The sequence below is a fragment of the Brienomyrus brachyistius genome, unplaced genomic scaffold (assembly GCF_023856365.1).
Source record: "Brienomyrus brachyistius isolate T26 unplaced genomic scaffold, BBRACH_0.4 scaffold121, whole genome shotgun sequence".
NCBI lineage: Eukaryota > Metazoa > Chordata > Actinopteri > Osteoglossiformes > Mormyridae > Brienomyrus > Brienomyrus brachyistius.
In genome coordinates, this window is record NW_026042396.1 from 292,907 (window position 1) to 315,492 (window position 22,586).

General features: G+C 48.1%; 1 protein-coding gene across 1 annotated transcript in view; it reads right to left on the reverse strand.

Annotated features, from left to right (window-relative positions):
- myom3 (myomesin 3) overlaps positions 1-22,586 on the reverse strand; it is a 43,871-nt gene that overhangs the window by 2,367 nt on the left and 18,918 nt on the right. Inside the window, exons 11-35 of the mRNA XM_049004820.1 lie at positions 20,320-20,461; positions 18,981-19,180; positions 18,579-18,632; positions 17,805-17,932; positions 16,333-16,516; positions 15,919-16,093; positions 15,253-15,374; positions 14,362-14,549; positions 10,544-10,670; positions 8,334-8,515; positions 8,039-8,153; positions 7,575-7,731; positions 7,262-7,368; positions 6,392-6,436; positions 5,212-5,348; positions 4,518-4,662; positions 3,945-4,004; positions 3,600-3,667; positions 3,258-3,368; positions 2,330-2,417; positions 2,155-2,193; positions 1,708-1,813; positions 1,383-1,546; positions 751-787; positions 140-162 (exon numbers count right to left, since the gene is read on the reverse strand). Coding sequence (XP_048860777.1) covers positions 140-162; positions 751-787; positions 1,383-1,546; positions 1,708-1,813; positions 2,155-2,193; positions 2,330-2,417; positions 3,258-3,368; positions 3,600-3,667; positions 3,945-4,004; positions 4,518-4,662; positions 5,212-5,348; positions 6,392-6,436; positions 7,262-7,368; positions 7,575-7,731; positions 8,039-8,153; positions 8,334-8,515; positions 10,544-10,670; positions 14,362-14,549; positions 15,253-15,374; positions 15,919-16,093; positions 16,333-16,516; positions 17,805-17,932; positions 18,579-18,632; positions 18,981-19,180; positions 20,320-20,461 — 2,904 coding nt within the window. The remainder of the gene's footprint in view (positions 1-139; positions 163-750; positions 788-1,382; positions 1,547-1,707; positions 1,814-2,154; positions 2,194-2,329; positions 2,418-3,257; positions 3,369-3,599; positions 3,668-3,944; positions 4,005-4,517; positions 4,663-5,211; positions 5,349-6,391; positions 6,437-7,261; positions 7,369-7,574; positions 7,732-8,038; positions 8,154-8,333; positions 8,516-10,543; positions 10,671-14,361; positions 14,550-15,252; positions 15,375-15,918; positions 16,094-16,332; positions 16,517-17,804; positions 17,933-18,578; positions 18,633-18,980; positions 19,181-20,319; positions 20,462-22,586) is intronic.

Below are 22,586 nucleotides of genomic sequence, written 5' to 3' on the forward strand. Positions count from 1 at the left end.
TGAGATATAAGAATAGGAACAGGAAGAACAGAATGAGACATAAGAATTGGGACAGTAAGGAATTTCTAAAGCAGAAAATGAGAAACAAGAGCAGCTGAAGGATGCAGGCAGGTTTTCGGATGACATGAGCTCCACTTACTCTTTTCTGCAATGGCCACCTGCCTAAAGGATGAAGACACAGGCAGGGAGAGAAGGCGAGATACAAAATATCAAATATTTATACAAAGGTGTAATCACTTATATAATAAAAAAGTTATTACTCATTATGTTAGTCAGAGTATGAAGGAAGCATTTTACACCTTTCGGTTCAAAAGGGCCAAACAGAGCAGAAAAAAAGCAATTAAAGTGCAATTTAACGGATGACATTTAAGGGGAACCTGCGCTGGCTTTCTTAGCTTCACATGCATTTAATCATTTATTAATGTCGCACTTTAATTAGCTACTAGATTTTCCGTGAATTCCTCTCTGCCCACTCGTCTCTGGGCTCAAATTTTCGGGGACATCATGAATCGCTTTTTTTTTTTAAAATACACCTCCTATTAATCAATTAGTCAGAGGTTATTTTGTGACATCGCAGTGATTGATCAGCTGCGTGGATGCCTGTTACACAGTGTTAGGGAGCACAGTGACATTATTAAGGTGTAATACCGGGCCAGCGTGCCGTTAATGGCGGTTAATGTCACAGAGACTCCCATGCTGTGAGTCTGCTGGCGGTGACGTCTATGGTCGGGCGGCTAAGCTGCTACGTACTTCAGCCTCTGGTACTCCAACATGGCATCTTCAAAAGCTGGGGGAAGAGGACAGAAAAGGGCCTTAGGGCTCGTGAAACAGAGCTCTGGGTAGATGCCAGGTGATGGAACACATAGGTTTAGACACTCAGATAATATAAAGTAGCAGTATTGGCTACACGTGGTTACCGACTTGAGGGGGATCCAGGCCTGGACTGGCCATCTGTCATAGCGAGCATGTTCCCCATGAGCAGAGTTGGGCATTTCAGATCCAGAGAGTAAAAGTGCAGACTCTGTGACTGTGACTCCTTATGCTGAACTGGCTGGTTGAAACAAAATCCTGGTCTGGACTTTTACTCTCTGGACCTGAAATGCCCAACTCTGCCCAGGAGTGAGTGGGTTTGTGACCCAGTGCATTTTATCGTTTTTTAATCCCACTTCAACAAGATTCAGCCCCCCACCCTTTCTGGTCGACAACTATTACTGTCACCACCTGGTCAGCTCCCCCGCCAAAGACCTCTGATGCAATTCGAACACCACATAGCCTCACTGATGTCAGATACAACATGCATAAGGGTATAAGTGCCCCCCCCCCCACTCATGTCCTGCACTTGTTCCACTTCCGTATGTCGCCCCCTGCTGGACAGTGTGTACCTTGGCCAGACAGGTCCAGTGTACGCGTATGAGTCTCAGTCCCATCGAACATCTGCAGGCAGTATTTTCCCTTGTCACCCTCCGTGGGCCCGAGAATCTCCACCCACAGCTTCTGCATGCTGCTGCCCGGTAGAGCTCTCTGGTCCTGGTCGATCCGCTTCTCCCTGATGCAAAGGCAGAGTGAGGAAGCGGCAGCCGCTGATCACAAAACCTGGACCATTTTGGCAAGGGGGCGTGTAGGGCTGCCATTGTGCCCTGGGGTCAGATCAGCTTGTGGCTGAGCGAAAGCTAAAGCGGGCAGGACGTGGCATGGAGGGAAACTCACCTGTGGAACCAGCTGGTTTTCAGGTATCCCAGGTAGTACTTCAGAGAGCAGGAGATCTTGAAGCCCTCAGCGGTGCATTGAACCTCCAGGGGGCCGGCAGACAGAGCTGAGTGAGGAGAGGCAGCAGTGAGAGAAGAATCTACTGGTACTGAAGGCGTCGAATATGGTTTTATTGCTGGGCTTTGCTGGAATATTTCTGACTGTCAGCTATAGAATCTGTCATAGTCTGGTGTTTCTGCTTTAAAATGCCGCAACAAACTGAACAGTTTGCATGAAAATTGGCCTGTGACCTGAGTTACTGTACTGGCAGCTAAGGCTGCCTGTAAATTTCACTCAAACTGACTCAAGTTTCAGCTGTGCTACTTTTTTTTGGTAAAAAAACATCACATCAAAGATGGAAGACATGCGAGCTTGATGCGTGTGGAACGGACCTCGGCGAAGACATACCGCACTGTTTGCTGAGTCTCTGCTGGAGCTTCTCGAACTCTGCCGAGGAAAGGACAGGACGGAGTGAGCATTTGAACAGCGGGGACACTCAGTGGGGTGGGGGGGGGGTGGGGGTTGTGTGCTGGGCAGGATCTCGGGCTCACAGTGGCCCAGGGAGGTGTCCTAGCTGACCCACCTTCATCCACCAGCTCCAGCGTGCTGACGTCCTCTCCTCTGCCATCCGAGACCACCGCCCTGTACACCCCCGTTTCCTTCCTTGTGACCTACAGAGACAGGGTTACTATCAGCAAGCTTTAAGCTTAATAAATAACTCAGCAATACAGTAGGAGAGTCTTCTCCTTAACCTCAAGTGCTGTATGACACATCCTACCTAGGGGCGCCCCTAGGGACTTTGGGCCCAATGACAGAATATCATATTGGGCTGCAACCCAGACAAATCCAATTATGTAACATATAGTCCTAATGCGCCCCCCCCTCCCCCTTTACGGTGCCCCTGAGTCTGACTTCTCATTCTGAACCATGCAGGTATGTCAATGATTCTCATGGTCTCAAATCACCGCTGCATTTGTGTCATCTTACAGGGAGCTGTGAGTTCAGGTTTTAAACAGTTTAACCCTTTGAACTCTTTCATTAACCCCGCATGTGTGGTTGGCGTAATGTAAATTCAGGAAGCGTTTTCCCAAAAAAACAGAAGTCACCAGGGAAAAATCAACACACCCAACGGGCAGCTTCCGCCTGCATGTTTGGTTACGCCTAAACCCTAAACCCATCCAGCACAGGATGATGTCACTCTTTTCGTCATGGGAACTGACATAATTTTATACTGGATCATAATCAGCATGATGTGTAATTGGTAAGCAGGGCACCGTAATACATGGGATAACCCAGGCTGAAGTTTTTAATTTTAAATTCCGCCCTCCACCCAACTGGTCAACGACTTTTATCATTGCCAGCAACCGCCCCACCCCCAACATCAAAGAAGGGGGGTTGGGGGCTCTGACAACTCAAACAGCCCCGTGGCCTCTGTCTATGTTAATGTGACTCCATAAACACTTTCTGAATGACCACCCCCTTCAGCCAGGGCCTGGTGTAGCTCTTGTTACCTGTGGCACAGTGTACGTGCTAACCCCGGTCTTCAGGTCATAAGTGGTATTGCTGATCTCCCCCCCGTCTTTGAACCATTTCAGACAGGTGTCCCTGTTCACGTTGGTCACCTGCCAGGATACGCGGGTGCACACACAGACAGACACACACATAAACACACGCACACACAAACACACACACACACACAGAAAACACATGTCACTCGCTGATGTGTTTGAGAAAATGCAGAGTCACGCTAGATGCTTCTATACAGAGTTCATGCCCGATGGACCATCATCTTTACAGAACACAAATTGCAAAAGGCTCGGAATATACAGTAACCCAGAGGTAATATTACGCACCTGACATCTGAATATTAGCTCACAGTCCTTCGTCACCTGCCAGGACAGAAACTCCAGGAAGTGAGGTCCTGGAAGGGCAGATCATGATCCATCAATGACTTACATTCCCCTGGCTCCTGGAAGTCGATCAGAATCTAACCAGGCCTTTGGTTTTCCTTCAGCACTCAGGGAGCAGTTCCTTACCCCGTGACCTTTATCTCTCTGTGAGCTGAGGCTGCATGTTATGCTTGAGTTGGGATATGCAGTGTGGTGGTTCATTTGCTTTTAGACTCTGGTCTTGTTTAGTTAAGGCCAGTGAGCCTCTGGGTGGATGGAGTCTGGGCCGGCGACCCCCAGGTCACTCACCCGACTTTCTCTTCCAGTTCTTCCTTTTGGCGTCGGACTGGGCCAGTGTCTGACGGAACTCTGCCAACGACAGAACAGCGAGGTTAGCTTACCACCAACCGGACAGAAGCAGAACATACACAACCAAACCTTGGTGTGATGATCTTCTAGATCTCCGACCACCTCTTGCTCTGGCACACTTTCAGTACTGACAGCTCATTTGAAAAAGGCTCAATTAAGCTAATTAATGTGCTAATGAATCTAAAAAATGAATTTGCATCTATGTGGAACAATTTGTGGCAGTGTTTTTTTTTTTTAAGTTTGACTTCGACCTACTTACTCAAAGTGAAACTTCATTTTGCAGTGAACTCATGAGCCTAATTAGTATCTAACAGGGACATTTGTGGGAACAACATACAATATTGCCTGCAGGAACAGAACCTTTGTGTGTAAAAAGTAGTATTTTTTTGCCCATATCCATAACACACATGCAATGAATGCAGAGAGCTGTGTTTTGGTTTTTCCGTCTAACGACGACCTCCCACTGTCCAATGGATAATTACAGCAGGTTCAATGTAGAAGATCAGGCCTTACTTTCATCTACCAGAACCAGGGTGAACTGGTTCTTTGCGCGGCCGTCTTGAAGCTGAGCAGTGTAAGAGCCCTCGTCATCTGGGCACAGCTGGTCAATCAGAACCTCCAAAATTCCGTGAGCTTTGTGGAAGTTAATCTTGCGCTCCTGGGAACGATGCGAGGAGAACGACGGAGATGGAGCTGAGCCACAGTCACGTAATTGTGTCTCACAATTAACATTCCTTATGGGATGTGTTATGTCAGGAGTGCCATGGGGGGGCGGGGGGTAGGAGAATTCCAAGGGCCACTGAGTGATAGGGGCCCTGAATAATTTGGAACATATTTGGATTGATTTGCGTTCGGGCTCAATATGCTCTCATGAATCTCAAAATCTCTAGGCACTGATGCCTTAGAAAGAATATGCCACAGATTATATTGAGGTGTAAAACACAGCAATGAGCTTGAAAATAAAATGTAAAGACTGAAAGGTTCTGGATTAACGCATAAGATGACCCACTACACGAAACAAGACTGTCACAAACCTACATTTACCTACAACCTACATTTACAACCCGATATCTAATAAAGCAGATCTTAAGTTATGAGCTTAAGGTCTAACTTTAATAAAAATGTATTTATATCCTAACGGCGGCAATATCATTTTACGTTTCCATGGAGACCGACTCCCCGGAGGAGAGAGGCAGAGACTCCTCACCGGGGTGCTGGTGATCTCCCGATCGTTCAGGATGAGGTGCAGCTGCGCGGCCTCACTGAGTGGCTCCGTCTGCAGCCACAGTCGGATGGAGCCCTGCTCCGACACGTCCACCGTCCAGGGCGTCTTCAGAGCGATCACTGCGGTGGGCAGCGTGGACGTCACACACGACTCCTCCCAAACCGATTCCCACTCTCCCCCATGCTGGACTTTTTTTTCTCGTTTTTACAGCAGACAAGACCGACATTCGGAATCATGAATAGCTTACGTTTGAACACTGATAATCTGTGGGCATTTAGGCACCATGCCAGGGGACACACACACACCAAGTCCTTGTCATCCCATTCACAAATGTCTTTTAAGAAACTGATGCAATTTCATACCTAAATTATTTAACATGATTATATGTTGTTCTTTTAGTATGGCACTTACTGAAACATGTATGTAACTATGTAACATTTTCCCTGTGTTGGATGCATCGCTGAACTTCATGAGCTACCAATCAGCTCTGTTTCTTCCTGACATGACGTCACATGTGTTGTCATCCGGCGGCACCTATTACTCTTATTCCGGCCTTGACGGTGACCATGTCTAGGACAAGCATCTACAAGATGGCCGCCACAGCGACAAAACATTCGAGGACCCGTGATTACCCCTAAGGGTCCAAATCTACTGGGAGGGACTCTCCTCCCCACTCAGCAAAAAGTACCAAAAGGACCATAGCAGGGGGTCTAAGGTGGCATTTTGTCAGGGGTGCCAGGGGGTTGCTATCTTGATTCTGACATTTCTCAATAATGCGTAGATGTCACAGGGACGCATTATTTTCAATGAGTGCTAGAAGGCTAGACTAGCCAGTGGTTCAGTAAACAACATCCGTTCCTGATGGTGATGGCCTGAGTTCAGAGACTCAACCTTTCCCTTCAAGACAGCTGAGCACGGCTCTTCCTAGCGCCGCAATAATTGGAGATCAAGTTTGGCAGGATGTCATGCATAATACATGCTTTTTAAAGTCGGGTCATATCTTATCGTCATTGTGAGCATGCTCCTGTCAAGCTCTTCAAAACCAGCACAGTTTCCTTGGGAATTAAATTATGGGGGTGTGGCACCGTTTATGGTGTGGAGAAACAACGCTTTTCTTTTTTGCCCAAATTACAGGCCGCAGTTCGGCGTCACAAACACTTACGTGGATTTCTGACTTGCCAGCTGAGTTCCTGCATCTTCTCCAGATCTGAGGGGAAAACAAGACCCGGTATACATGTCATCAATCAGGGGGTGGCGCAGTGGCGCAGTGGTTAGCACTGTTGCCTCATAAGTCGAGGACCAGGACTCCTTGTGTCAGAGTGGGGTTTCCACTGGCTACTCCGGTTTCCCCCCCACAGTCCAAAAATGTGATGAGGGTAACTGGAGTTACCAAATTGCCCGTAGGTGTGCATATGTGTGTGACTGATGTGTGAGTGTGCCCCGTGATGGGTTGGTGGCCCATCCTGCATAGTTCCCTCCCTTGTGCCTATAGCTTCAGGGATAAGCTACAGACTCCCCCCCCCCCATGACCACGAATAGGACAAGCAGTTACAGAAAATGGATGTATGGATGCTATCCATCAGTCATATAGACCGATGCATTACGCATGAATGCATACAGAGATAGATGTTCAAATTAGGCAGTAAGACACCATAAGAGGTGAACAAACACATGGTTGTGTGCTCACAATCCCAGGGGTCTTGAGCCAGACTGGGCCTTTTTATGAAGGTTTAATATGATTTTTGAGTAATGATCTCAGATGTGAAAAGCCAGGAAGTACAGTTGGTCTGCAGTGCTGCTCTTCAGCAATAGAGATTAACCGTCAGCAAGAGACACTTAGCCTTTAAATTGGAGACTCGCACTTAAAAAAACAGACTTAACCATCAACAAAGGATACTTATAATGGAGACTTGCTCTCGACAGCAGCCCTACGCTCAGCAATGAAGAATTAACCTTGACAATGGAGCCTTGCCATCAATTACAGAGATTTACGGCCAACAATGAAGCATGATTCTCCACAACGGAGTCCTACCTTCCGCAGTAAAGTTGTAGCTGGAGGAGATGTCCTGCTCGTCGCCTTTCACTACGGTATAAAGGCCCAAGTCTTCCTCGGATGGGTTCAGGAACGTGATGGTGGACCTGGAGGGTGAGCCAGACAATGGAGAAGCGTGACTCAGATGCTGCGCTATCAAGACTGCAGCAAGTAGAGTACGGGGAAGAATGATGTGATTGTTCTGTTAGTTGATTGGCTAAGACGTAACCATTTAATGTCAATGGTAATGACATTGTAGTGTAGGTTCCCTGGCTCTAGGTTTTTGGCTTCTCTTCTCTTCATTCTTTCTCACCGGTTGCCTTTGAGCTCCACACGAGCCCGTCCACCATCAATAGGCTCTGCGTAGTTCTTGGCCCACACCAGCTGGCTGGCCTCAGTCCCCAAAGGACACTCAATGCCCAAGAAGATGAAGCCATCGTTGTCCACCCCGATCTCCACATCCTTTGTTCCTGATGGTGGAATAGTTCAGAACAGTAACTGTGAGGATGTCCGAGGCCAGTGGTCCTACTCCTGGTCCCCCTCCCCCGCCAGAATGTTTCCATTCCAAACCTACCTTAATCAGACTTATATAGTCCTTAATAGGCTGATAATGAATGTAGCAGGTTGAGAGCAGTATGGGTTGGAATTAAAGCATTCTGGTGGGGGGGAGGGGGGCGCCAGGAACAGGACTGAGAACCACTGTCATTGGCTAATTAGAAATCATCATTTTCAATCAACCAATCGGAAATAATCATTTCCAATCACCCATTCAGTTACCTGGTTTTGTCTGAGCTGTGATTGGCTCAGATGGCAGGGAGGGCATGCCAACGCCGAATTTGTTGACTGCAGAAACGCGTAGAATGTAGGTTTTACCTGCCTGCAGCCCCGACACCTATGAGAAAGAGGGTGAAGTTGAAAAAAACCTAAATGTTAAATATTTCTTGTGATTATGTAATGAAATCAGCTACGTTTTCACAAATTACAGGCATTTATGGAATAAATGTGTATCATTTCTGGGGCAGTGAATTTCAGGATTCAGTCACAGAAATCCACAAATCAAAATGTGACTCACCTTAAGATGGGTGTCTGGGATTGGATCTTGGGTCAGCAGAGTCCAGCCCTCTGCCTCGTCCTGGCTGCTGATCTCCACTAGGTACCCTGTGACCTGACTTCGCCCCTTGTACATAGGCCCCTCCCAGAGCAGGACCAGTGACGTCATGCGCACTTCTCTGAACACCAGGTCATAGGGGCACCCTGATGTTAGGAGGAGAGGTAGAAAATGCATGTCAGTGAAAATATTGACTTGTAGACCTATACCAGTGTTCTTAATTGCTTGGTTCAAGTGTGCTGGGACCTGCAAGGGAGCAAAAACACGGACTGTCCGGGGGTTCCTGAGGACTGGGTTGGGAAACGCTGGCTAAGGAAAACATTCATACCAGGCCTGGATTGAAACATGTAATGCAGCGAGTGGCCCACGGCCGAATGGGTCATCACGTCGAAAACAATGAATAAACACTGGCGATCATAAGGGGAACACACACACCCTGCCCTCTCCGTGTGGGAAGCGACGGCTCATTTGCTTAATAATCTTCGGTCGTGTCTGAATTTTTAACGAGGAGAAGTGGAGCCAGCCTGTGGAGTTAACGAGCTGTGCAGCGAGTAAGGCCGTGTGACCTCCATTTTTAATGTTTATAAGTAAGTGACCCCTGTGGCTCCGCTAGGCTTTCGACACCCCTACCCTTTGTCTCTGAGATACTGCTGTCAGCACTGGGGCATTTATAATTCATGTGACCGCATCATTGTTTACCTTCATTTCTGATCACATCTGTTTCTTAGGCTAATGAGTTAGAGTGTAAAAGTGCAAAAAGTAAAAAATTTTATAAGAAAGTAAATGTGTTTCGTTTTGTTTAACATTTGACTATTTGGAGGGGGAAATCCCTAGCTATGGGGAGAACAGGCAGCCCAGGGGCCTGAATTACGTGCATTGTGGAAATTAAATGATCATCCATTTTCTTGGTGGGGGGTCTTCCAAGTCACCCAGGGCTTCTGAAAAGGTTGAGCTGGGTCTACGCCTGCCTTATTACGAATCTGGACTTTTTGATCTTGAACATTTGCTGAACTCGGCCCCCAGATCCGGACGCCTGACCCTGAAGCCAGCTGTCAGTGATCTCATTCCCATTTTGTTTTCCTCTATTTCCTCTTGGCGCTGAGAGCAATTTCAGCATTTTTGTAAATCCACCTACACTGATACGGCTGGCACTTCCGGTCATGTAGTACATGAACCACATAACCACGATGCCTTAGCATTTCATATGATTGACTGATATCATACAAGGGACAGCTTCACACACTGCACTCCGTAGCTAATATTGGGTAGATGTAGCGAGCTTCACATAGAACCGGCTTTTTCCTCCTGAAAACTGGAGGTGGCAGGTGGAGAAGAGGAGGGATGGAGGGGTTATTGTTTGGAAGGGGATCCGCTTCACGATCCATACAAGTTTTTTGCGGGTGTGTTTTGTCGTGCTGTGTCGTCCTTCTCAACTGACCTGTTTGACGTCTGAATTGGTAAAGTTGAACGCTCCAAGGTCTCCAAGATTTTGGTCAAAAAAACATTCAACAGACCCATTTGATGGCCGAGTTGGTCAGGTTAAGAGGTGTTCGCGTTCCAAGGTTCTACTGTACTGTAGTTTGTGAGAATCTCAGGAGGGTGACTGGGTGTGGCATCAACAATCACACCGCATTTACGTTTACTTAGGTTAAACATCTTAGATGTTCTGCTTTTTTACCAAAAGGTAAGCGAATGTCTTGACCCTCTATATGGTTTGCTGCCAGCCACATGATCTGCTGTTGGCATTAATAGGCAGCTGTACCCAAAAAAAACTGGCTGCTGAGAGTAAACAGCCTTAAACCCAGAAGGCTATTTTAATATTAACATATTATTAACATCATTAATAGCATCCTGTACAGAATGTGTTCTTGCCTTGTTCTATGGTTGGGTGTAGCTTATTATAGTTTGTATGAATAACCAAAGCTAATACATGTATCATAAGGCATGTTGAAGAAAATGAATAATTAAGTAAAATTGCTTGTCAATGAATACAGAAACGTAATAACATGGAGAATCGCCATCCACAGGCCCAAACTGACCTTCTGGGAACGTTCCCAGGACACTGTGAAGAACCTCAGCTGAGTCACGAAGCTGGCATGAAGTTGCTCTGGGAGACATATGTGCGATGGCAGTATGGACTGCGGAGGTGGATACCAGTACCTCACTGCACCCACCTGGCTCATCCATGGTCCACGGGTCACACAGGAACGCGTCACTGGGCTCCGAAGGTGGTCCCAAGCCGACGACGTTGGTCGCAAAAACCCGGAAGTGGTAGCGGTGCCCCAACCGCAGGCCGCTGACCTTCGGGCAAAAGATACACGGTCCCATCAGCAGGACCGAACAGGCCTTGGACCCTTACAGAGCGATACTTTGAGTTTTTTAGGACTTGACTTGGGTCTCTTTGTGGATTCTTGGTGATTTACACAATATTTCTGATCACTTGCAGTGCTGGCTCCCCATAAAGGTGGAATGAGAGCCTAACTCTGGTATAATGAAGGGCAGAAGGCAGACTGCAACTGTAAAACATCTAACAAGACATGTCAGTGTCTCAGTTCTGCTCTCGCCTTACTGCACTGTCTGAAGTGGAACATAAAGACCAACTTCTCACCTTCAACGCATCAAGCAGACCTCGTACATTTTGTGGATCTCCTCCTTGCATAAAATGAGCCCTGATTACACTGCTTGCAAGACGCCTTTGTTATCTGCCTCTACCAGACATTTAGGGCACACAAGGCTGCAGAGTGTCTCACTCAGCGATCCCATTTTACAGAATAATCTACCAGCTCATGTCCAGGATTCCAGCACCCTGTGTCTAGTCTAGCATCTAAAGTAGGCTTTCTATACCTTATGCCACTAAGTCCTTTGGTAGGTTGGTGAAGCATATAGGCTCTTCTCATGATGATGATATCAAAATATATGTGATATGTATTGGTCACAGGTTTTACCAGTTTTACACTGGTTTGATGCCTATATTGTTGATGAAAGGAAATGCTACATTTTAATCAGAGGTCGTGAAATAATAGCTATATTAATTTTTTTCCTGTCCAAGTTCACAGGCCTCCTGAAAGTTATCCACAGACCTTAGGTTCAAAGCCAGGCTTCCTCCTTAGCTTTTCCAGTAGCTGAAGGTGTAGAGAGGAGGGTGGGTCCTGACCACAGGGGTCTGAAAGGTAACCATTCAGTTCTGTGAACCTAAAGTCCTCGTATTCTCAGATTTATGTCTTGTGTCTGCCTCCTACCTTTTATTGTGCTGCCTTGGTTGAACAGAGCCCCTCCTAGTGTGTCCAGCAGGCATCCTAGATAGATGCCCAGACATCCTGCGAATAAAGCTAAATTCCGCCACTTGTATCTGCGATCTTATTCTTTCAGTCACTACCCGAAGCTGGTTACCAGCACAATATGCCTCCCATACCTCGTGATTTCTCCTCTTCCCTTGGCTCAGAGATCATCGGGCAGCCCCAGTAACTTCCAGTAAAATGGACTGGTGTGCTGGCATGACCCAGTATACTGATGCGGTCGCCTGTGTTTCAGTCCCTCTGGCAGCTGATTCACAGAGCGACCGCCCAGCTTCTGTGATTTACAGGAAATTCACTTTGAAATGTCAGCTATCGCATTTGTCATTTCTTGCTTTCCGGAGACGTTATTTTCTGGGATACTACTCAGTCCCCTCGGAGGGGTCAAGGATTAGTTTTCGGTCCTCCCAATATTGGCATTTGGGTTTTTTTTCAGGTTTTCATTTCCTTCTGGAAATATGACCATAAATCACTGCAAAAGTTGCCGGTAAAATGTACCGCACTAAATGAAATTCAACCGACCAATCAAATGTGATTCCATAAGAACCCTGCAGTTTCCCCAAGAAGCCCGCTTTGCAAACAGCCATCATTGAAACCACCCCCCTTTTGTTGCCTGGCGACCGAATTCACGTGGCACGGGCCGTCTCCGAAGTGCTGGCAGCCGCTTGGCCCAGCTGGGCGCCTGGCGCCTTTCCCGGCCGCGTCGCTCTCTCCTGGCTGCAGCGGATGTTACCGGCGCCTGGTGCTTTGGTTATGACGACACAGGCGGTGCTTTGTGAATCTGGAGTTACCCGCCACGTGCGCCAACAGAGATGCTCTTGTTACCTCGCATGCGCCAGGGTGCAAAGCAGATGGCTACGAGGTGTCGGAGTCACAGCTGGTTCGGGGTAACCTGCCCCCTGCTGCCACGTACAGGTAAGTACCTTAGATAGATACAGGCACCAACCCCAGGGACAGAAGATCTGCAGTTAGAACATTAGTCCTTCTGTTCTCTGCCTCCAAATGAAAAAAATTTTTTTTTACTACAGAACAGATCAGACTTACTCTTCCTACTGTATTGTACTGCACCCTTACTGTACTGAACCAATACCGTACTGTACCCTTACTGTACTGAACCAATACCGTACTGTACCCTTACTGTACTGAACCAATACCGTACTGTACCCTTACTGTACTGAACCAATACTACACTGTACCCTTACTGTACTGAACCAATACTGTACTTTACCCTTACTGTCTTGAACCAATACTGTACTGTATCCTTACTGCATCCATTTAGTACCATAAGGTACTGCTACTGACTCCCATTCTTCTGCTCCTTCACACAGGGAGGTTTACACTTAAGGTGTAAAAATAGATCTAGGCAGTCTAGAGAAGTCACACAGTGCTCTGCATTTTCAATTATGACATCCTGGCACCAGATGACTAACTGCTTCTTCTCCTCATCTTTACTGAACATCTCTCAGCCTAAAATTACAGTTATTGTTCCTGTGACTCATTTTTAATGTATTTTTAAATAGTGTTTATTTCTCCAATAGCATGTTTTTGGGGGGCGACCAAGGATAGTTAGAGCAATCTCCAGCTTTAAAAAGTGACATTTCATTCCTGCATCTTCTGCCTCTCCTGTTTGTGTTTCTAGAAAATTCTCCAGACCGCCGCCTTTTGCCTAATAGTTTTTAGACACCCAAAGGAAATCCATAAGTTTGGCTTGCAAATGAGGAACTGGGACTGTCCCTGCAGACAGGAATGAGGTAGGATTAGTCACATGGAAAGACGGCTTTATCTAGATGCTGAGCACACTGAGAACATGACTGGGGCTTTGTGACAGATCCCGCACAGCGAAAGGGTTTTAAAGTCAGAGGCCGTTCTCTCCATTGATCTGGACATTGATCTTTTTCTTCAGGGGCACTTAACCTTTCCTAAGATCTCTTCATTCGATGTCAAAAGAGATTAGACACATAATGTGCCAAGTTAAAAGTGGCACTCCTCAACAGGGGCATATGTTTGTCACTTCCTCCAGGGCCTTATTTATTTATTTTAAATAAAAGTCGCGGAACATACTTCTGTGCTTTCGTGTTGATTAATATTATAATTCTTTCCTCAGGCAAAGTTTTTTTATTTTTTTTAAAATAAGAAATCCACTTATGGCCACCAGATGGCGCTAGATTATTTTAAGAATTCCAATCACAGTGGCTGTAAAAATGAATATAAATTTGAATCAAGGCAGATTCAAATCCTGTGGGTTCACATTTCAGACAGTCTCTAATGAGGCTGGATGTACCAGTTGCCTGCTGCCTGTTAAACAGGAGAAAGGACTCCTGGTAGAACGATTTACTCCAGCTCTGGAAGCAGGTGATTATATTGAATGCTTACTACTGAAAAGATCGATGCAGTGCATTTTAATTAATTTAATTGCAATCACAATACTAGGTCATATAAATACAGTGAAGGGCATAACTCATTTTCAGATGGTAAAGCTCATTTGGAAGGAAGATCTTAGTTTGGGAAACACCTTATCGAACCTCTGTTGACTGCCAAGAGAGGGTGCTGTGGACCACATTACTGAACCATTAGTTAAAGTGCCTGCATATTAAAATGAAGACTACTGTCACTCACAAGACCAGGGAAGGACTAAGATTGATCCATATGTTTTTTTTCAGATTTTTTTTTTTAGATTCGGGCGCTGATTACATCCTTACCCTGTAGCTCCTCTCTTTCACTGGCTGAGTATTGACCTCATGCCACACTGCTGACGCTGTGTCAGTCTGATCCAAATAGTATCCTCTGACTGGGTCCCCACCATTGCTGGTAGGGGCCCTCCACCCAATCACCATCTCAGTCCCTGTGCAGTTCAAGAGGACGATGGCTGATGGCCCGGAAGGGACACCTGAGGGGTAACCAAGGAAACAGTAGTGATGGAAACGGCAAATGGCGATAAGTGATCATCATTAACGAAGCTGCGCTAGGCAGCAGATACCAGATAAAAGTGATTCTACAAACAGCATAACTTCATCATCCCATTTGTCCTGCCTCCTAATTCCAGTAGTGTTTTCCTCTAGAGCAGGGATAGTCAACCCTGATCCTGGAGTGCCGGTATCCAGCAGGATTTCCATCCTACCTGATGATTTACTATCTGGTGAGATCAGATTGTGGTTCAGCAGAGACCGGGTAGGATGGAAATCCTGCTGGATACCGGCACTCCAGGATCAGGGTTGACTATCCCTGCTCTAGATTTTTCAACTGGTTTTAGTTCAGTCTCCTGACCTGTTGAACTGGTTGGCATTACTGACCAGCTGTTCAGTCTATTGGTTTGTGATATAACTGCCAACTGTGCTGTGTCAGCAGAGCTACAGCGGCAGATGGACTGGTGAGTGGAGAAAACCAGTTTAGCTGTGACACCCCGAGAGAATTAGTTAGCAGAGGATAACCTTTGTTGAGACACACATTGCTCTCGCTACATCGCTTCTGGTTGAATGACATCTCAAGCTGAAAATCCCCATGAGAAGGATCCTCAATCCAAATGACGTGACGGCAGCCAGACAGTGTCGCTCCGGACGGGGGGAGGACATCTGCGCACTCCCGCTACTCACACAGGGCTGCTTTCGCCCGGACTGCAGTCGATTCCTCAGAGTACTCGCTGTTACCCGCCCGGCTCACAGACTTCACCCGGAAGACATACATCTTGTTGGGGGTGAGCCCATGGATGGTGAACCTGTGGCACGAATAGGACATGGTCTCTGCTAAGCTATGGTTAGCCTGGGCTATCGCTAGCCTAGTCTGCCCTGATTCGCTGGGAATGGGGGGGGATTGAGAGTATAGCGGTGCTGGATTTAGAAGCATCGATTCAGAGGGAGCGTGGATATGGTGTCACTCTTATCAGCAGTGCCGTGGCCACAGGGCGCATGTGGCAGTGGTGCTGAACCACTCGCAGCCAATCCTGGCTATAGCACATACTAACATTTCTCAGACAACGGTACCAAGGGAAATCAACCAAACACAGGCACCCTAATGCAATATTACGGAAAATAACACTCATTGTTTCTGCCATGTGGCATGGTTGTCCAAGGTAACTCCTGTGGGTGTTGTGGCAGTGCAGTCTGGGTAATGTAGTGCAGTGCGAGAGAGCACATGCCGCATCAAGCCCCGAAAGTACTAGCTGGGAAACTCCTCTTAACTTAGAACCCTGAGTGTTATCAAGGAGCCACGGTGTAAGGATGCACCTCGCGGCTGCGTCTGGGTGGTCTGGGCGCCCTTACCCGCTGCTGGTGACTGGCTTGTTGTTCACCGTCCTCCACTTCTTGGTCCCAGCTTCACAGTAGTACAGGTAGTAGCCCAAGATGCCCTCTGTGACTTTTGGCTCCTTCCATAGCAACTGCACCGAGGTGTCCGTGTCCCTCAGTGCCTGGATGCCATGGGGTGGAGAGGGCGGCGCTAGTGAAGAACAACAGGAGACACTGATTGGTGAGGACATGTACACAGCTCATCACTGACTCAGTGATTGACAGAAGACGTGACACTCCAGGGGCCAATCAACTTTCAGCTCGGGCCAGTGCTTCTGTGGCCCCGCCCCCGCAGTAAATGGGTTCCTTTCAGGAAATCCAATAAAACACAAGAGTTGAGGTCTCTGCCCCTGATCCCCAGTCAGCAGGAAAGAGAAAGGTCATGCTCACCTACTGGCTGGCCCAGCGAGATGTGCTCGCTGGGTGGTGAGGGGTCGCTCACCCCATACTTGTTGATGGAGCGCACGCGGAAGCAGTAGGACGTGCCCTTCTGTAGGTCGAAGACGGCAAAACGAGGCGAGGCCACTGTCTGGCCCAGGCTGGCCAGGTGCCAGCTGTCGCGCCCCACCACCGACTGAGGACACAGACAGAGAGGCTCACTTTTCCCACCTCCTACACCACCTCCCTTACAGCGGGGTACGGAGGAGCGGGAGAGCCCGGCCACACTCAGATGCTTCCTGACGGAGTGGAGCCACATTTCCAAGCAGAATAAAAATTCTCCATGGCAGCTCCCTGCGATCCCGCCTGTCTTTTTTGAAAACACTGGGCTCGGCAATAAGACTGACATGGCAAAGAGCTCTCGGAGGGAGAGGCGGCCGATGACATAACTTCTCCCGGTGCTGTCACCTTATGTGACCCGTCTTCAAGGTTGAGCGGCGGGATTTGTCTTAAGAAGTGACACTATGTGCAGAGCAAGGGGAGATTTCCACTCTGAGATGTTCACGGCTACCGGTCCCACCACCTTCTTCCTGTAACATTTCACTAACGCTACAGAAATGCTGCTATTGGCTCTGCCTCTTCGGTTCCAGTCTGGAGATATTATACACAGACGTTAAGTCTCATTTAATGATTAAAAAATTTGGCAAGAAGTCTACAGCAGTAAATGAGTTGTGTCTCTAGCTGCAATTACATAAACATCTGGCACAGGGAGTGGATGCCGTGTCAGGTGGCCAAAGATCACACACATTTCTATGTTGGAGTATAGAGAAGCCAGCAAGGCTAGATAAGAGGAGAAACGGCTGAAACTTCAGAAGCCGAGAGATACTAACAGGACTGCAAATATGGCGAAATGTCAGGTTTCTTTACAGTAGTAGAGCTTGTTCTTTCAACCGCAAACCCTGACACATTTTTCCAAACCAAAAAACAAAACCCTTTGAGCTCACATGTTGTTTAAAGTCATGATGCAGACAATTATGTAACCAGCAGGGGGCAGTAATATGATGGGCATTAAAATATGAGCTTCTGCAGCAGTGTGCTGGAGTGACCTACAGTGGAGATTGAATCAACCCTCCAGGAGGCCCAGGAAATGGTAGTAGGTTTGTTTCCCCTTTTTGTCCCCTCGTAACTCCTGTAGCTCAACAAGTAGCGCATTATGCTAACAACACAAAGGTTCGAGGTTCAAATCCCAGAGAGCAGACATAAATTGTAATCCTTCCCTCTGCTGTAAGTAAATGTGGATGTAAGTGTCAGACAAATTAAATGTAATGCTTCAAAAAGCAGTGACACCTGCAGGATCAAGTGAATAGTGCCTCTTGACGGAGGGGCCAGCTGATGAAGTGTGGCTCTTAAAGTGTGTGACATGAGAAATGTGTAAATGAAGTGGAAAAACTCTGAACCGTGCTCTCCGGATGATCCTTGCTCACCCGCTCCACGTAGAAGGTGAGTGGCTCACGGCCTCGGGGCTCCGGCTCTGTCCAGCCAATCACCACAAAGGACTCGCTCACCTCACAGGCACGCACATCCGTGGGTGGGAGTGGAACCCGCACTTCACCTGGTGGGGGGGTGGGAGCATTGCGTACAGAGATGAACATTTACACAGGTTCAGATTAGAAAGTTGCTGTGAAGCAAGGCAGAATTTGCCGTGAAGCAAATGTTACATGTGATGTAATATCTAAGTTAAGTTGAGATATCTGTGTGGTAGTGTGTGGGGCTTAGCAGGTTCAGATGCTCTGCGTGGAAGGGAGCTAGTTTGTATTCCCAGATCAGCATGTTTTCACCATTTTTTGGATAAAAGCATCTGCTAAATATATCCATCCATCCATTTTCCAAACCACTTATCCTTCTGGGTCGCGGGGGGGGGGGGGGGGGGGGGGGTCTGGAGCCTATCCTGGAAGCTACGGGCATTAGGTGGGGAACAACCCAAGATTGGTGGGCCAGCCCATTGCAGGGCCTGCTAAGTATATATCAATGTAAATAAATGTCATGTAATGAAAGAGGAGCTTTTAACTAGTGATGGTCAAATGAAGCTTAGTGAACCATTTGCTGTATTTTTTTACCCCAGTAGATGTCGCTCTTGGTTTGCTTTGGGGCTGTGAGTCCTTTTATGAACAGAGAGCAACATCTAGTGGGGTCAGAAAATACAACAAATGGCTCACGAAGCTTCATCTGTAACTGGGAGTTGACATGGACGTGATCACCTTCTAGCTCGTCCTTGGTGATGACCATCTCCTTCCCGTCAAACACCTTGAACACTGGAGGGCAAGAACAGCACATAATGTGGGATCAGACAACACCCAGTGATTATTCTGGGGTAGTAATGGGGTCATATTTTGCCAACTGGGGGGTGTGGGGGGGTTCCCCTCAGGAATGTTTTGCCAGGGGACAGACGATCACGAGCATTATTTATGAATCATCTTGCAATCGAGTTGAAGGCTGCCCCTGACCACCCCTTAGAGCCGCCCCCATGGTCCGAATCTAGCTGGCATCTGCGAGATGCTGTAAGCTGTAACAGCAAGTTATTTCCAACAGTAAAAAGAGTTTCACTGAAAGGGGCAACATCCAGTTACGCCGTTACAAGCAGTGATAGGGGTGAGTCTTACCCATCCTGCGGCCAGGCTCAGCTGGGTCTGAGGTAAGGATGGACTCTGTGGGCTTAGAGGGGCGGCCCACTCCGGTCTGGTTCAACGCTCGGACCCTAAACTGATAGATGGTGTTCTCTAGCAGGCCTCTGATGGGGTAGCAGCAGGCCCACTGTGGGGTCTCATTGCAACGCACCCAGTCCCCCACGCCAATGTCACACCTTGTGGGGGAGCAAGTTAAACAAGACAGGAGACATGAACCCAGACGTGGGGTAGTGGGCAGAACTCTGAACTCTGAACTGTGATTCTGCGGCTTCCTGATACCTGTTTGTCAGGACTGCTGAAGAGTACCACTGTAAATCTGACAGAACGAGCTGGAAGCCTGGCTGTCCTCCCACACATGCTGGAAGAGTCATGGGGTCTGCAGTAATTTACCTAACAGCCGCCACTTAAGTTCTTCAGCTGCTGCAAGTGGCCGTTTAGTCAAAACGACTGGATGCAAACAAACAGCAGACGCAACAGCCACTAATATGCGCGTCATCCGGCAAGCGAGAAGGCAAACACGCTAAGGTGGGGGGACTTATGACTGTAAGTCACGTTGCTAGGAGACCGGCAGGGTAGGTGACTACAGCCTCGGCACGTGACTGCACAGAACTTGTTCCCTGCCAGGTCCTGCCCTTTGTCAAGCCACCCAGAACTGTGGCAGCTATTCTGGAAGATGTCTGTGCACGCTTGTACGTGCCTGAACACCAGCTTGTACGTGCCTGAGCACCGGCATGCACGTGCCTGAGCACACGTGTGTATGTGTATGAGTACACATGCATGATTTTAATCCTTCTGCATGGTTGAAGTTGAGCTTTAGATGAAAAAACATGCTAATAAGCATCCAGCCATAAAGATTGAAAATGGCATTGACCAGCTGCAGCTGACGGACTCCATCCTTCTTCTTTCCCCTCTTTCTCCAGAGCCTCCACCTCTCCGGTTGTGACCCCAAAAGGTAGCCAGGTGGCAAACACTTGCATCGTGGCAGATAAGTCAGCACCAGACTGAGTTTGGACCCACTGCTGCCCACCCCATGACCGTCTAACCACTTCGTGCTTGTGTGGCACTTCTATGTCTGCAAACTGCGGGTGAGGAACTGCAGGAGGATTTAAGTAAGAGCGACAGATCAGCATCTCGAAGCAGCTACGTCCACCAAGGGCAAAGAAGCTCTCGAAAGCCGCGGCAGTTGAACGACAGTCATATGCAGCTTGTACAAAGCGCTGCGGTCATGGTGTCTAACCATGTCGCCTGTCATGGATTGATGACTCGGGACCCAGGACACGTGAAGGGCGCCCCCTGCAGGTCCATTTCCACTCACTTCTCCACGTAGTAGCCCTGGATTTTGCAGGCCCCGTCTGCGCTGGGAGGCGTCCAGGTGAGCAGGATGTAGTCCTTGTTCACGTCGTGACACTGCACATTCATGGGCGAGCCTGGAGCCCCGGGCATGGCCGACACCCCATCTGGGGGGTGGGGGGGGTGGGGGGGTGGGGGGGGGGGGCAAGGGTGAGAGACAGAGAGACAGAGAGAAGACGAAAGCGAAGAAACGTGCATGAGAAGGCAGGTATAACCATACTGTGAAAAAGTCTTAGGCAGTCAAAGAAAATGATGTTGGTGTAGAACTACGACACAATGTCTGTGTGTCAGCTTAACCACTTCAAAACCTCCTCCAAAGGCACGCCCACAATTTCCAGTAACCGTTTCAGTATTTTTTTCACTGGGCCGCTACCCCACCTTGTTTGACTATTGAATACCTCTTTGAGTTATTTAACTAATTTTGCTAATTAATTATGTTCTCCCCATGTCGTCGTGGGGTTTCCTCCGGGTACTCCGGTTTCCCCCCACAGTCCAAAAACATGCTGAGGCTAATTGGAGTTGCTAAATTTCCCTTAGGTGTGCGTGTGAGAGTGAATAGTGTGTGAGTGTGCCCTGCGATGGGCTGGCCCCCCATCCTGGGTTGTTCCCAGCCTCGTGCCCATTGCTTCCGGGATAGGCTCCGGACCCCCCCGCGACCCAGTAGGACCAGCGGTTTGGAAAATGGATGAATGGATGCTAATTAATTAATTGAGTAGGTGGTGAAATTTTATGAGTACATGGGAAGGCTGAGGTGCACATGAGGTTTGGGAACTGAAGCGGTGTTCATCTAGCCGTCCAACAGAAATCTTTAGGAGAACAGAAGGAATTTGAGTTCGTTTTTATTGTGTTCTGTCGATTTGCATATGTTCTAATGCAGTACCAGTCCCAGCTGATTTGGCACCCTCGGCTGGCATCACCGCTGGCGGCCCGTCGGAGGCCAAGTGAACCTGGCTGGCAATTCGGCCCCCTTTGGGGCCACCTATGTCGCCTATAGGATCTGCCGGCCCTGTTTCAGTGTTATCTGTGTTTTATTTTAATGACCAAATATATACTTACTCCTCTGATAAACGGTTTTAAACATTATCTTTCACTGCGTGAGACTTTTGTACAGAGCTGTACATCAAACTCTAATTTTGTGATAAGGGCTGTACATTAGCATAGATGCTTATTTTGAATATAATTTATGCGATATTTCGACTTCCTGCACCACAGTGCTGTGGGGAGTGCACAAGGAGGGACTGGCAACAGAAAACAACCTGGGAATTTGGGGAGGGGGGTGGGGGGCTAGATATATTTTGTTGATTGCAATCAACTGGCTGGCCAATAGCATTACCCATTAATCATCTCCTGCGATTGACCTGGAAACATGCCAGTATCAACGGATGGGTTGGGTTCCCCTGGTATATAGGTTATACAATGCCGGGATTAAGGAGTAAGCTTAGCAGCAAGGAATTTGGAAACAGCGGCTCGGAGATACGTAACGGGATGCAGAATTCGCCTTCTGAAAGGTTCCTCATTGCCAGAAGAGGTTAATCCCGCAGCTGTCCTTCAGGGCAGTGTCACCGACCACATGACCCGTGCCAGCGAATCAGCCCATGCCCCCGGATGCACCATGTAAAGAGCCACGGCCCGCATCTCCACTCTGAGATGAGGGCTGCAGGCAGCCACCTCTGCTGGCCCTTTCATTACAAGCCGTGGCAGGGAGTCTGAGGCGGATCCTCTAATATGACGAGAGAAAGGCAGAGCTCGCACGATTATGGCATTAATATCTTACTCATGCAGGAAGTTTGACGCCTCGAGAAAGGGCTGGGTGACAGACATTCATAAAACATTCATAGAGCCTTGCCGTGTGAGGCTTCTGGAGAGCAGCCTTAAGTGGGCCGGGCCTGGACCTCCAGAACGGGTGATGTCGAGCCAATCCTCGAAGTACCTTGCCCTGAGGACCCCCTGAATAAAATACTGCGCTCTACTATCCACGACTCCTACAGGGTCCTCAGCAAGCCACGCTCACCTCCAGAAAAACACAATTTTTGGGGGCAGAGAACTATGTTTGGATGTGACAGCACATGTCTGGGATCAGCTAAAGCCATTTTTGTTCCTGGGTATCTTACAGGGCCAGCACTGACTCACAGTATTGAAAACGAGCATTTACTAATGAGTACCTAGTACCTGCCAGGTTTCAAGCATGACCTACTTAAGGCTACCTAAATCTATCTAAGGCTACGCCCCGTT